Source organism: Ailuropoda melanoleuca, chromosome X (assembly GCF_002007445.2).
Source record: "Ailuropoda melanoleuca isolate Jingjing chromosome X, ASM200744v2, whole genome shotgun sequence".
Lineage (NCBI taxonomy): Eukaryota > Metazoa > Chordata > Mammalia > Carnivora > Ursidae > Ailuropoda > Ailuropoda melanoleuca.
This window is the reverse complement of record NC_048238.1, coordinates 37,344,349-37,356,784: the sequence shown is the minus strand read 5'-3', so window position 1 is coordinate 37,356,784 and position 12,436 is coordinate 37,344,349. Positions and strand designations below refer to the sequence as shown.

The 12,436-nt window shown below is 46.7% G+C and overlaps 1 protein-coding gene across 1 annotated transcript in view; it reads right to left on the bottom strand.

Annotated features, from left to right (window-relative positions):
* MAOA (amine oxidase [flavin-containing] A) overlaps nt 1–11,862 on the bottom strand; it is a 69,756-nt gene extending 57,894 nt beyond the window's left edge. Inside the window, exon 1 of the mRNA XM_002922899.4 lies at nt 10,107–11,862. Within this exon, the coding sequence (XP_002922945.3) occupies nt 10,107–11,613 (1,507 nt within the window). The 5' untranslated portion in view covers nt 11,614–11,862. The remainder of the gene's footprint in view (nt 1–10,106) is intronic.
* Nucleotides 11,863–12,436: the final 574 nt, after the last annotated feature.

Here is a 12,436-nt window from a genome sequence, read left to right as displayed (position 1 = left end):
GGAACACTAGTCCTCAAGATGCTCAGGGGAAAAGTATCAGTGTTCGCGGACGTTGCGACATATGCCCTTTCTCCTTCTGGGTAATGTGTGGCACACACTGGCATACTAAAGGGCCCTAATAAGCCCTGCAGTGAAGAGACCTGTTCAATTCAGCATTTCTCCACCTTTTGCCTTTTCAAAAAAACTATTCCTCAAAACACACTTTGGGAAAGCTGGTTTCATCTCTTACAAGAGTGTCCAAATATTGACAGTAATAAACTCTCCTGGACAGGGACCCAGGTGAACAATGCCTAGAGCACAAGCCAAGAGTTTTGAAGCAAAACGTTAGTGCAACTACGGCTTAAAATCTGCTGGCTCTCCTAGTTCTTCCTCTTAATTCCTGAAAGTGACATTTTTCTTCAATTTCCACATTCATCACCACCTAGAGACGTGTAGAATGTGTATCACATATTAAGTTTTTAAAGTTAACTTTCTAATATTCAGTGACGTGATCTCTGGCCAACAGAATTCTTACATAACTGCACATTTGGACTCTTGGACTCCAAACTCCCAGGACAATAAAAAGTATAGTCAAACATCAGCGCATACTGGAGGTTCGGAAGCAATGTTCCCAAAGCAGGAAAACATAAATTTTGCTCACAGCACACAGTGAGCACTCAATCAACAGGTATTTATTGAATGAATGGATGCATGAGCTAATGAATGAACAAACACAGGCATGTGCGCAAGAAAAAGGTCTGGAATTTAAGCCACGGCTCAAAGCAAACCCATTTAATCTGGAAACGGTCACCTTAAAGGTCATCTTTGATATGTCAACTATACTTCAATTAAAAAAATGTTTCTAGTTTTAAAAACAAAAGAAATGACTTACCGGTAAAAAAAGAAAAGAAAAGTCATTTTCATTGCATTTCAGAATTTATCCAAAACCCACAACACTTCTGCCAAGTATTACTTCCTCCATGAATTCCTTTCCTTGTCTGTCATTTCCTGCTTCCCTTGTCTGTGCCACCACTGAACCCCCGAACCAACCTCAAACACCAAGAGCATTTCGGGTTTCTAGTTGGAAAAGCACAGAAGATTTGGGCCTCACACGGTCACTGGAGAGACAAGTGGACTCTCAGATAAACTAGAGAATTTCACTCTTCTACTTGGGTCTGAATTTTGTCAAATGCTTCCAATGACTGAGGATCATAAGCCATGACAAATGCATGTTAAATAACAAATGTATATTTAATATCAATGGCTTCATTTCAATACCTAAAATCTGTAAATACCTATCTTGGTAAACTATTTTTAAAAAATCACATCAACTGCCACAGCCTTCCAGTTTCTTCATCTGTGTCGTCTCCCCAAATTCTTTTTTTCCAAAACATGTCAGGTTCACTGTTTGATTTATCATGGACTTAAAAGGTTCAGTAGCTTTCAAAGGGAGAGTTTCAAAGGGAGATACGATCCAAAAGGTTAAGAACCACTGATGGAAACTAGTCAAACAATTGCTACACATTATCCTAAACACACCTGGTATGGACTTGTCAAAAAGGAAATAAATTCTTCATATGAAAGTCACTTGACCTTAACAGGGTGTCCCATCTTTTTAAGTATAAATGTTCGTGAAGCAGTAACATGCCATGTAACATACTGTAAAATATAAATTACTGTGAAACAACAGTCACCAGGTTTTAGAGCATCAAGCATCAAAGTAAAGCACAACTAAAGTTTACTGCAGTTCTAGGAATGGAACTATAGGGCAAGCCCAGCGAGGCGGGGTATAGAAGCAGCACTACCCTGGTGGTCAACATTTTAAGGGTCCAAAGTCAAGTTATGCTGCTAAGAATTTTGTGGCGTTTGGTAATCCACTTGATCCCTCCGTGCCTCTGTGCTGGTCCCTGTGAGCCCTTACACTTTGTAATTCGGTGACCTTTGAACGTGGTTAATATGTAATAAACTCAACTCTCAAAGCTTATCATTTGATGTTTATGTTCTTATTGACACTTTTACCTAATCAACTGATTAATTATTACTATAAAGTGGGGTCTGTGTACTTTGGCTTAACAACAACTACAAAAGGGCTTTGAAATTAAGGCTCAGAGAAGTCATGGAGGAGGTGTGAATGAGCATGTGTAAGAGAGCCCCAGACTCAGATTTCGGTTAGTGTAGGATGTCAGTATGAGTGATCATGCAAACCATTTCCAGAATACAACACGGGAGGAAAAACGTGTTGAGGAGGGGATTCAAAAGAGAAAGCTGAAGAGACAGACAGCAGGACGACTACTAATTACTAAAAGAGATGCTGGAAGATACATCCCATGTAACATCATCCAACTTAACCCAACCTCTAATTTTATAGAAGACAAAACCATAGTTTAAACATTTTAAACTGCCCTGGGGGCACCTGGCTGGCTGAGTCTGTAGAGTGTGCAAGTCTTAATCTTGGGGTCATGAGTTCGACATCCACAATGGGTGTAGAGATGACTTAAAAAAGTTTTTAAACGTGAAAAAAAAAAACTTGAAGCTGCCCTAATTCATAATGCCAAATAACAACATAATCAGGAACAGATCATCCAGAAGAAAATACAAATTCCTGGCAAAACTATAAAATAATTTTCACCATAAAGGCAAAAAACAGTCCTAACAATCAACTTGTCTCAAACCTTACAACAGTGAAAAATATAATGAAACTTCTTTTGGCTCATTGCGTGCAGTTTTGATCACTCAAACCTAACATGAAAAGGAGGGAGCTGTCATTATGAAATTTACCCATGTCGTACACACAAGCAAAGTCTTCAAATAAGTGCTGACTGGATGTCTACGCTCTTGCAAACTCTTGTATGTGATATAAACTACAAGGGGGGGCGCCTGGGTGGCTCAGTCAGTTAAGCATCTGTCTTCGGCTCAGCTCAGGGTCCGAGAGTCCTGACACTGAGCCCCATGCACTCAATCCCCATGTCAGGGCTCCTTGCTCAGCGGGAAGTCTGCTTCTCCCTCTGCCCCTCCCTCTGCTTGTGTAAATAACTAAAAATCTTTTTAAAAAGTTAAACGAAAATAAAACTACAACAGAACCTCAGTCTTTCTAGGGGCACCTGGGTGGCACAGCGGTTAAGGGTCTGCCTTCGGCTCAGGGCGTGATCCCGGCGTTGTGGTATCGAGCCCCACATCAGGCTCTTCCGCTACGAGCCTGCTTCTTCCTCTCCCATTCCCCCTGCTTGTGTTCCCTCTCTCGCTGGCTGTCTCTATCTCTGTCAAATAAATAAATAAAATCTTTAAAAAAAATTAAATTAAATTTAAAAAAATTTAAAAATAAAAATAAAAAAAAAAAAACCTCAGTCTTTCTGGGTACACCTGAATCCAAATACTGGCAAGATCAGTTATATATAAAATCTGTGTATGTCACACCCACACAAAGATCGTATGACCCATATTTGCCAATAACAAGCTTCCACCTTTCTCTTTCTCAATTATGGGTCTCTGTGATGCAATTACACTACAGTTATACTATACTTATATATAATTATACTGTACTTAAATCTATTGTTAAATATATTTTTCACATTAGCTGAGGATTACGTATTGGGTCAAGCCAATTAGCATTGGCTAAATGCGAAAACGGCCCATTAAATGTCAGCTAAACCCCAAATCTCATTCAACTACAAAGATTTCAAAAAGTCAGAACCCAGATATTCTTGTGTTCTTTGTTCATCATCAAAAAAAGTTTCTAAAGTGAAAGGATCCTAGTTTGAGAACAAAATACAAAACTGTCCTAAAAGGCAGAACATTAATGCCCCGTCTGCACTGAACCTCAGAGTATCTAAATAAGTAAGGCACCAAAAATAAGCAGCATTTTTTAAATGTTTTTCTTAATCACTACAAAGCCCCAAGTGTCTGCTGCCAAGTTCTGGGTTAAAATGCCAAAAATGCTCTCAGCAGAAATGATTCTTCAGAGGGATGTATTTCAGCAAAAAGGGAAACCGTGGTATGTTATAGACTCAATTGTCGGGATTCAGAACATTAGTCAACCTTCTTGCAAAATGGCTCTTCTGTCTCAGAGGATGAAAAGGATTCAATCCCCACTGATTTTATACAGCCCCGACTTCTATGTGGCTAGTGTGCTCAATTCTTTAAGTAGAGCTTGGCTCGTGGATAAAAAATATGGGGGGGGATTCCCACTACTTAGACACTAGTTGGAAATAATCTCTTTCCACACGACCCTTAAAATTTTCTTTTTTATTTTAAGATTTTATTTATTTATTTGACAGAAAGAGACAGACAGCAAGAGAGGGAACACAAGCAGGGGCAGTGGGAGAGGGAGAAGCAGGCTTCCCACCAAGCAGAGAGCCTGATACGGGGCTCGATCCCAGAACCCTGGGATCATGACCTGAGCCGAAGGCAGATGCTTAATGACTGAGCCACCCAGGCGCCCCAGGCCCTTAAAAATTTCTAAAAGCATGGAAAAACTTTCTCACTACCCAGGACTCTCCAGCACTATGACTGAAGTGTTTTCACTTTGAAACTTATCTTTCAAGGTCCCAGCACTTTGTTCATACTCATGACAATAGTATTTCTTCCCTTGTATGAATATCGATTATTCTCTTACTCGATTCCTTCTTGCACGAGGATGGGGCACCCTATGGACAGGGAAACTACTTACTCAACATCAGACCTTTTCCCCAGTGATCTAGCCACTGCCTGGCATATGGTAGAGGCTCCCAAAGGGCTTGAATGAGTCCAGGCAGTGGGTCCACCTCTGCTCATAATGAGTTGCTTTGAGGGGCAGAGCATTCCCCTTCCCTAGATGTGTTCAAAGCTACAGCCAGATCATCACCAAGGAGATGCCATGGAGAGGCTTAAAATCTTAGGTGATTGGACTGGACGGCCTGGCAAAAACCCCTTTGGCCCAAAGACTCTGAAGTATACATTGACCCCTGGAGATGGGGTTTTTTTTTTCTTTTCTTTTCCTTTTTTTCTCCCCTGACAGAGAGCCAATTCAGAAATTCTCGGTTCGGGGCAGATTTTAAAATCGTATGCCACTGGGTTTCTGTCATTTGTTATATCTGTGTCAGCTCCTTAGTAAGAACTAGCATCTATGGTCAGTGACTGAATGGCTATAGTTAAAATAACATCAAGAAATAGACACAGAAAATAAGTGTGGATTGTTAGCTACAGATGACAAGCACTAACAGGGAAAAATCAAGGGCAGGCAGAGTGATTAAGGAAAGGGTCATGAGGGGCACCCGCGAGGCTCAGATGGTTAGGCGTCTGCCTTCGGCTCAGGTCATGGTCTCAGGGCCCTGGGATCAAGGCCTGAGTTGGGCTCCCTGCTCAGAGAGGAATCTACTTTTCCCTCTCCCTCTGCTTCCCTGGCTCACACGCATGTGCGCAGACTCTCTCTCTCTCAAATAAATACATAAAATATTTTTGTAAAAAAGGGTCATACGAACCATGAGAGACTATGGACTCCTTGAAACAATCTGAGGGTTTCAGAGGGGATGGGGTGGGGGAAGGGGGTAGCCCGGTGATGGGTATTAAGGAGGGCATGTGTTGTAAAGAGCACTGGGTGTTATACGCAAACAATGAATCATGGAACACGACATCAAAAGCTAATGATGTTCTGTATGGTGACTAACATAACATAATAAAAAAAAAGGGTCATTAATCAGGTGTTGAAGAATGAATAAGATGTAAACGGTCAGAGAGAAGCACTCCCATGTTAAGAAAGACAAAAACAGGGGCGCCTGGGTGGCACAGCGGTTAAGCGTCTGCCTTCGGCTCAGGGCGTGATCCCAGCGTTATGGGATCGAGCCCCCACATCAGGCTCCTCCGCTATGAGCCTGCTTCTTCCTCTCCCACTCCCCCTGCTTGTGTTCCCTCTCTCGCTGGCTGTCTCTATCTCTGTCAAATAAATATATAAAATCTTAAAAAAAAAAAAAAAGAAAGAAAGAAAGACAAAAACAAGGAAGGGGTGAAGGGACAAAATAAACATGGTGTAGTACCGATCACAAGACAGCAGTGTGACTCCATGTTGGGGACAGTGGGGGATGCTACTTGTCCCACAAAGTGGGGCTAGATAATTGAGGGTATGGAGGGAAGCTTGAGGGGCTGGTAATAGACCAATGAAGGAAGGTCTTGAGCAGAAGAACAAGGTGATGAAAGAAGTGTTTAAAAAAGTCAAGTCTGGTTATGGAATGAATAAGTCACAGGGGTGAAAGGTACAGCACAGGGAATATAATCAATAGTACTGTACTAGCAGTGTAATGGGACGCATGGTAGCCACACTTCTGGTAAGCCTAGAATAACATACAGGCTTATCCAATCACTATGTTGTAGATCTGAAACGAATGTAACATTGTGTGTCAACTATGCTCAAATTGAAAAAAAAAAAATCAGCTCTGGGAGAACACTGCAGGATGGACATGAAAGGAGAGCCTGAAGTAAAGGGTGGCCACTGGAAAGACGGACATAACCTGGTGAGCAAAAAGGATCCAGGGTCTATCCTGGGGATGGGGGAGTCACTGGGAAAGGCGAAGAGGAACAGCCAAAACAAGAAATTAGAAGGATCTGTTGACTGGGTCTAAAGCACGGTGGTGCCAGGAACCGAGCCAAGGAAGTGAGGAAGACAAGCTGGGTTGGAGGGCAAGGAGGCTTTTGGACATGATGAATATGAACTAAGAACAGGACATTAAAGGGTGAAATATCCAGGAGCAGACAAGTTATAGAACTTATATAGAACAGGATCTCGGAGAAAGAAATGGATCCAAACTAGAGACTTAAGAGCTTTCTATAGATAAGGGAAATGTGAAGTCCTAGAATGAGAAAGAGAGGGGAAAAGTGCATAAGAGCACAACAGTGATCAACAGCTGAACCTTGAGGCCGGTTCAAAACTGGAAGTTCAAAAGAATATGGGTGCAAAGAAAGCAACAGAAAAATTCAGGATCCAAGTGTCACAGAATGAAAGGAGTTTCAAGGAGGACTTGGTGATAGATGATGGATGACAGCTAAGGGCCAGAGCCTAAGACACCATTATATTACTTACGAATGAGCGGGGGGTTTCCCCCTCTCCACTACTGCTACAGTACATACAATTATGTAATTGATCAGTGGACAGAAAAAGGGGTTTGTGGCTACAAGACATGCTCTGTTTTACGGGGGTTTTTTTAAGGTTATTTATTTATTTATTTGGGAGAGAGAGCGAGCAAGAGCGTGCACATGTACGCACGACTGGAGGAGGGGCAGACGGAGAGAATCTTCAGGCAGACTCCCCACTGAGCATGGAGCCCCACACAGAACTTGACCTCAGCACCCATGAGATCATGACGTGAGCCACCAAGAGTCAGACTCTTAACCCACTGAGCTACACAGGCACCCCTGTTTTATAGGGTTTTTTAAATGACAAGAGGGAGCTATATCAAGATGGTGCCACTCTTGGGGCACCTGGGTGGCTGGCTCAGTGAAGCATGTGCCTTCAGCTCAGGTCATGATCCCACGGTCTTGGGATCGAGCCCCACATGGGGTTCCCTGCTCATCAGGGAGCCTGCTTCTCCCTCTCCCACTCCCCCCTGCTTGTGCTCTCTCTTTCTGTCAAATAAACAAACAAATAATCTGTAAAATTGAGATTTAAAAAAAAAAAGATGCTGCCATTCTTTGTACAGCCAAGAGAGTTATCAAAAATGAAAGATAATTCTGTTACTATGGATTGATTTTTGAGGAATGTCATTTGGAATTTGTACTCTTCTGGGAGCTACATTGTTATACAAAAGTAATGACACTGCAGATGCTGAGTATTGGCCATACATTTAAGTGTGTGGGTAGCATATTAAAGTGTGCAAGTTGTGACAAAAGTTATAAGAAATATCCCAAAGCATTTAAAACTGATATAGGGATTAAGTAGGACTGCTCATGAAGTACTCAGTCGGTGTGCTGGGTTTAGCCTGAGCCGGACTTGCATCAGCTTTTGATTTTAGTTGTGAACCATTTGGAAAAGCACCGCAGCCAAAATGCAATGTTTCTGGTCAGTTTTCATGTTAAAATCACTCCAATCGAGTGACAGAGATGATATGAGAGAAAGCCCCGTGCCTTTTCCACTGTCACTAATGGACTGGAAGCTGGAATAGGTCTGTGAACTACTGTGCAAGAAAGGCCCCTTACTTTCCCCCAAATGAAACAAACAAATTCATAATTAATAGTAATCATAGACAGATCCAGGTTTCGAGGGGCCCAAAGCTTATATGATTTGGGTGTCCTCTAAGAAAAAAGACTGCAAGATTACCAATACAAGACACGGTATGAAGCTATTTATTCAGAATGAAAAGCAGAAGGCAACTGCAGTTCTAAGGCCATAAAGCATGAGCGTCGCCAGCCATACAGTAAATCCACCTCTGCTCACGACCAACTACTGGGAATAAGGTGTGGAAACGGAGATACAGCAGGTGATCACGCAGAGGGAAAATGAAAGACAAAATGCTCCTTAAGGAATACTGGATCACAGAACAAGAAAATGACAAAGATAAAATCCCAGAAAGAACCCCAAATTGTGAAATGTGGATGGTATGGAGATGGGGGAAGAGAGAGAACTAATCAATTTATAGACCACACAATCGGAACATTTATTTCCCAGTGATCAACAATCACACTGTATGAGGGGCATGCGTGGGAGGACTAGGTTTTTGGAAACAACAGTTCTCTTCACTGCAGGCACTCGGCAAGTGTTTGTTGAATGAATGACGGAATGAATGAATGGAAACAAGAGAAATACACTTCTTTTTCTTACTCTCCACCATTGTCTGCTTTCCTCCGATGCTCCAACACACCGGCATGTTTTTGCTGGCACTGGCTGGAGTGTCAGAGCAACAGCTCAGGCCAGCCTCTCCTCCGGCGATTCAGACAGTTGATCCTCGCGACACCAAGTCAAAAGCTATCTCCACTCAAAATTAATTTTTAAGCATGTTCAGAGTTTTCCCCCCAAAATTATACAAATGGCTACTGTGGGGCCGTACTTACTCCCTTCCCCCTTCTTTCGCCCTCTTTCTAAATCAGATCCTGCAGGTATATTTCAGAAATTAACACCCTCCCAGGTCCTGGGCAGATTCATGTGGGATTCTAGCTAGGGCTGAAACACTATTCCTGAATTTCAAATTTTAGCAATTATGACAGCTTAAAGTGACAATGAATCTATCAGTCATGATGAGGTTTCCAGGAAGATACAGGCAAGCCTCATACACTTGGTCAGCTGCAAACCTAAGCCAGGACCAGGGGAACCCAGGCTCACCAGCTCCACACAGGACAGGATTCGGTCACTGGGAGCCCTTATGAAAAGACGCAACAAGGCATTCTCTGACCGGCTGTGGGCCTCTGCTTCACCAAGGGATTCCCTCTGGACAACACATGCCCTACACCTTCCTGCAAGTTCTGAAAAAACAGCCCGAGTAGGTTAAAACTAAGAGCCCACCCTCTCTCCTTTAAAAAAAAAGAAAAAAAAGGAAAGAAAAAAGAAAAAAAAAAACACCTTTTACTCAACGATTCTTCCTTCTTCTTCACTTACCAAATTTTCTAAGGAAAAGTGCTTGGAGAAGAACAGAACCGGAATAACACTATTACTACCTCAATACTACAAAAATCCCAACACTGATGGTCTGTTTAGGGCAAAGGATGTGAAATCAGTGAGGCAAAGCAGCCACCTCAGAGATTAGAAGTGAAGGTCTTAAATGGAAAAAAATCATTCAGCCACTTTCTAGCTAAGTGGTTTGACTTCTGGAAAGTTACTGCAAGTCTCCAGACCTCAGTTACTTGGTTTTGTAAAATGGGGGCTAGTACCCATCTCACAGGACTGCTGAGGACTGAGGAAATGCCAGTAAAGAACAGAATATAACTGCACGGCGAGAGCTACTTAAATGCTAGTATTTAACAGTAGTAGTAAAATTATTGTTCTGTCTCCCCCAGTTCACACCACCGGCAAAACTGGCCCAACCCCCACTCTCGCCTTGCAGGATCCCGGGCTGGGCACTGTTGCACTCCAGCATGCACAAGAGAGACCCCCAAATGCCGCGGCACTACTGTAAACCCCCCACCCCGGGCCGGACAGGGGCCCTCAGGTTACCGCCACGGTCCATACTAACCTGAGATGCCGCCTCCTATCACGACTACGTCGTACATGTGGCCAGCTGTACTCGCCTTCTCCCGACTCGCCATGCTCTGGTTGTGACTCTCCGGGGGCGTAGGTATAGGAATGGACCGTGCCCAGGGCGGGGCGGACCCTTCTACCGATTGTCGGGGGTAGTCCGGAGGCGGAGCCGATTCTTCCACAGACACCCAGGCAGAGCCCGGCAAAGAGGGCGGAGCGGCCGCTAGTACGACTCCTTCAGGGGAGCCCGGGGGCGGAGCCGATCCTTCCGCGGATGTTCGGGGGGCACCTGGCACTGAGGGCTGGGTGGACCCTTGTGCCGACCCTCCGGGGTTGTTCCGGGGCGTAAGAGGTCCTTGCACAGAATCCCGGGCAGGGTTGGGAGCTGAGGGCGGGGTGGACCCTTGTCCCGACGCTCGGGGGTTCCTGGGTGTAAGATGTCCTTGTATGAAATCCCAGGGGAAGCCCGGCAATAAGAGCGGGGTAGACCCTTGTCCCGACGCTCGGGAGGACTCCGAGAGCTGGGCCGATACTTGCGGAGAAACCGGGACGGAGCTGAGCTCCGAGGGCTGGGCGGACCCTTGCGACGACACTCGGGAGGAGTCCGAGTGTGGGGCAGATCCTCCCAGTGAACTCCGGGGGGAGGTGAGCACTGAGGGCGGGGCAGACCCTTGCAAGGACACTTGGGAGGATTCCGAGAGCCGTACAGGTCCATGCGTTGATAGTCGGGGGGAGCCGGGTCCTGAGAACTGCAAGGACGCTAGCGATGACACTAGGGGGTAGTTATTGGGTGTGGGAGGTCCTTGCACCGTACTCCAGGAGGAGCCCATCACCGAGGGCGGGGCGACCCCGTGTGCTGACACTTCGGGAATGTTACCGGGTGTTGGAGGTGCTGGCATCGATACCCTGAGGAAGCCGGGCATCAAGGGCGGGACAGACCCTTGCACTGACTCTCGGGTAGAGTTGGTGGATGTAGGAGATCCTGGTACTGATATTCGGGGAGAGCCTTGCACCGCGGGCGGGGTAGACTCAGGTACTGACACTCGAGGGGGGCCTGAGGGCGGGGCAGGTCCTTGTACCGGTACCCGCGGGTGGCCGGCGTCCGTGTTGGAGGCTGGGGCGGCCCCATCGGCGGTGCTCTGGCGGGTGGCAGACATGGGGATCTGGTAGTTCAGGCCGTGGGCGCCGAAGCCCCAGAGGCCAATCCTAGAGTCTGTGTTGGTCCTCGGGCCGGGACTGGAGCCGAGTTGGGCGGGCGCGCCGGAGTTCTCGTGTCCGGGGTCCGCTGTGGACGCGTTGGACAGGAAGCTGGAAAATGGACTGGAGAAGGTCCGCCACTCAGAACGGATGCTCGACCCGGACGCGGAGGATGTGGCCGCGCCCAAGTTGGAGTCCGGGTCGGAGATCTGGGCAGCTGTGCCCCCGGCTCCGGGCGCGCTCTCTGCCTCCCGGCCCCTCCCGCCGCCAGAGTCTCGGGAGGCGGCCGACCCGTGTGCGCTCATAGTTCTGGAGCGCTAGGGGCGGGAGGCGAAGTTCTGCTCCCGGCCCCTCCCCCGCGGGAGCGCGCCTCCCCAGCTCCCCGCGGTCCAGGACCTGCGCGTTACCGAGGCCACCCCAGGAGCCCGGCCCTCTAAGCCGCGGGAGAGCCTAGGGCTACCGCAGCTTGGCTCAGCCTACCTCGCCGGCCCAGAGTGGCGGGCGACGCCACCGAAAGGCGTGGTGGCGGCCCCACGGCGGTTTCGGCCTACAGCTTGTGTTCTTAACGCCCTAACTAAAAGAGCCGGCCCAGGTGGGCTAAGGGAGGCTGGTGTTTTAAGGAGGGGGACCTGGACAGACGGTGGCGGGGCTGCGCCACACTACGGTTGGCTCCTTTGTGACGTCACAAGGGGCTGGGTGAGGTCTGCGCAGCCGCAGGCCCCTCCCTAGGGAGGGGGCGGGGTGAGGGGGAAACTGTCACTTGGGGCCCACCTGGCGATTATTCATTCTCTGTGGGGTTGTCCAACCTGAGGTCCTTGACCCAAACCGAAGCAAGTAGGCCAGAAAATTAAGAACTCAGCTATCAGGGGCGCCTGAGTGGCTCAGTTGGTTAAGCTTCTGCCTTGGGTTCAGGTCTTGATCCCAGGATCTTGGGGTGGAGCCGCCCTCAGGCTTTCTGCTCAGCTGGGAGTCTGCTTCTCCCTCTCCCTCTGCCTCTCCCCCCGGCTTAGGCCCACTCTGTCCCTCAAATAAGTAAATAAAGTCTTAAAGGGAAGAAAAGGAAAGAAAACGAACAAACAATACCCCTCAACTATCACAGATTAAGTGAGACCTACGCTTAAAAAATGA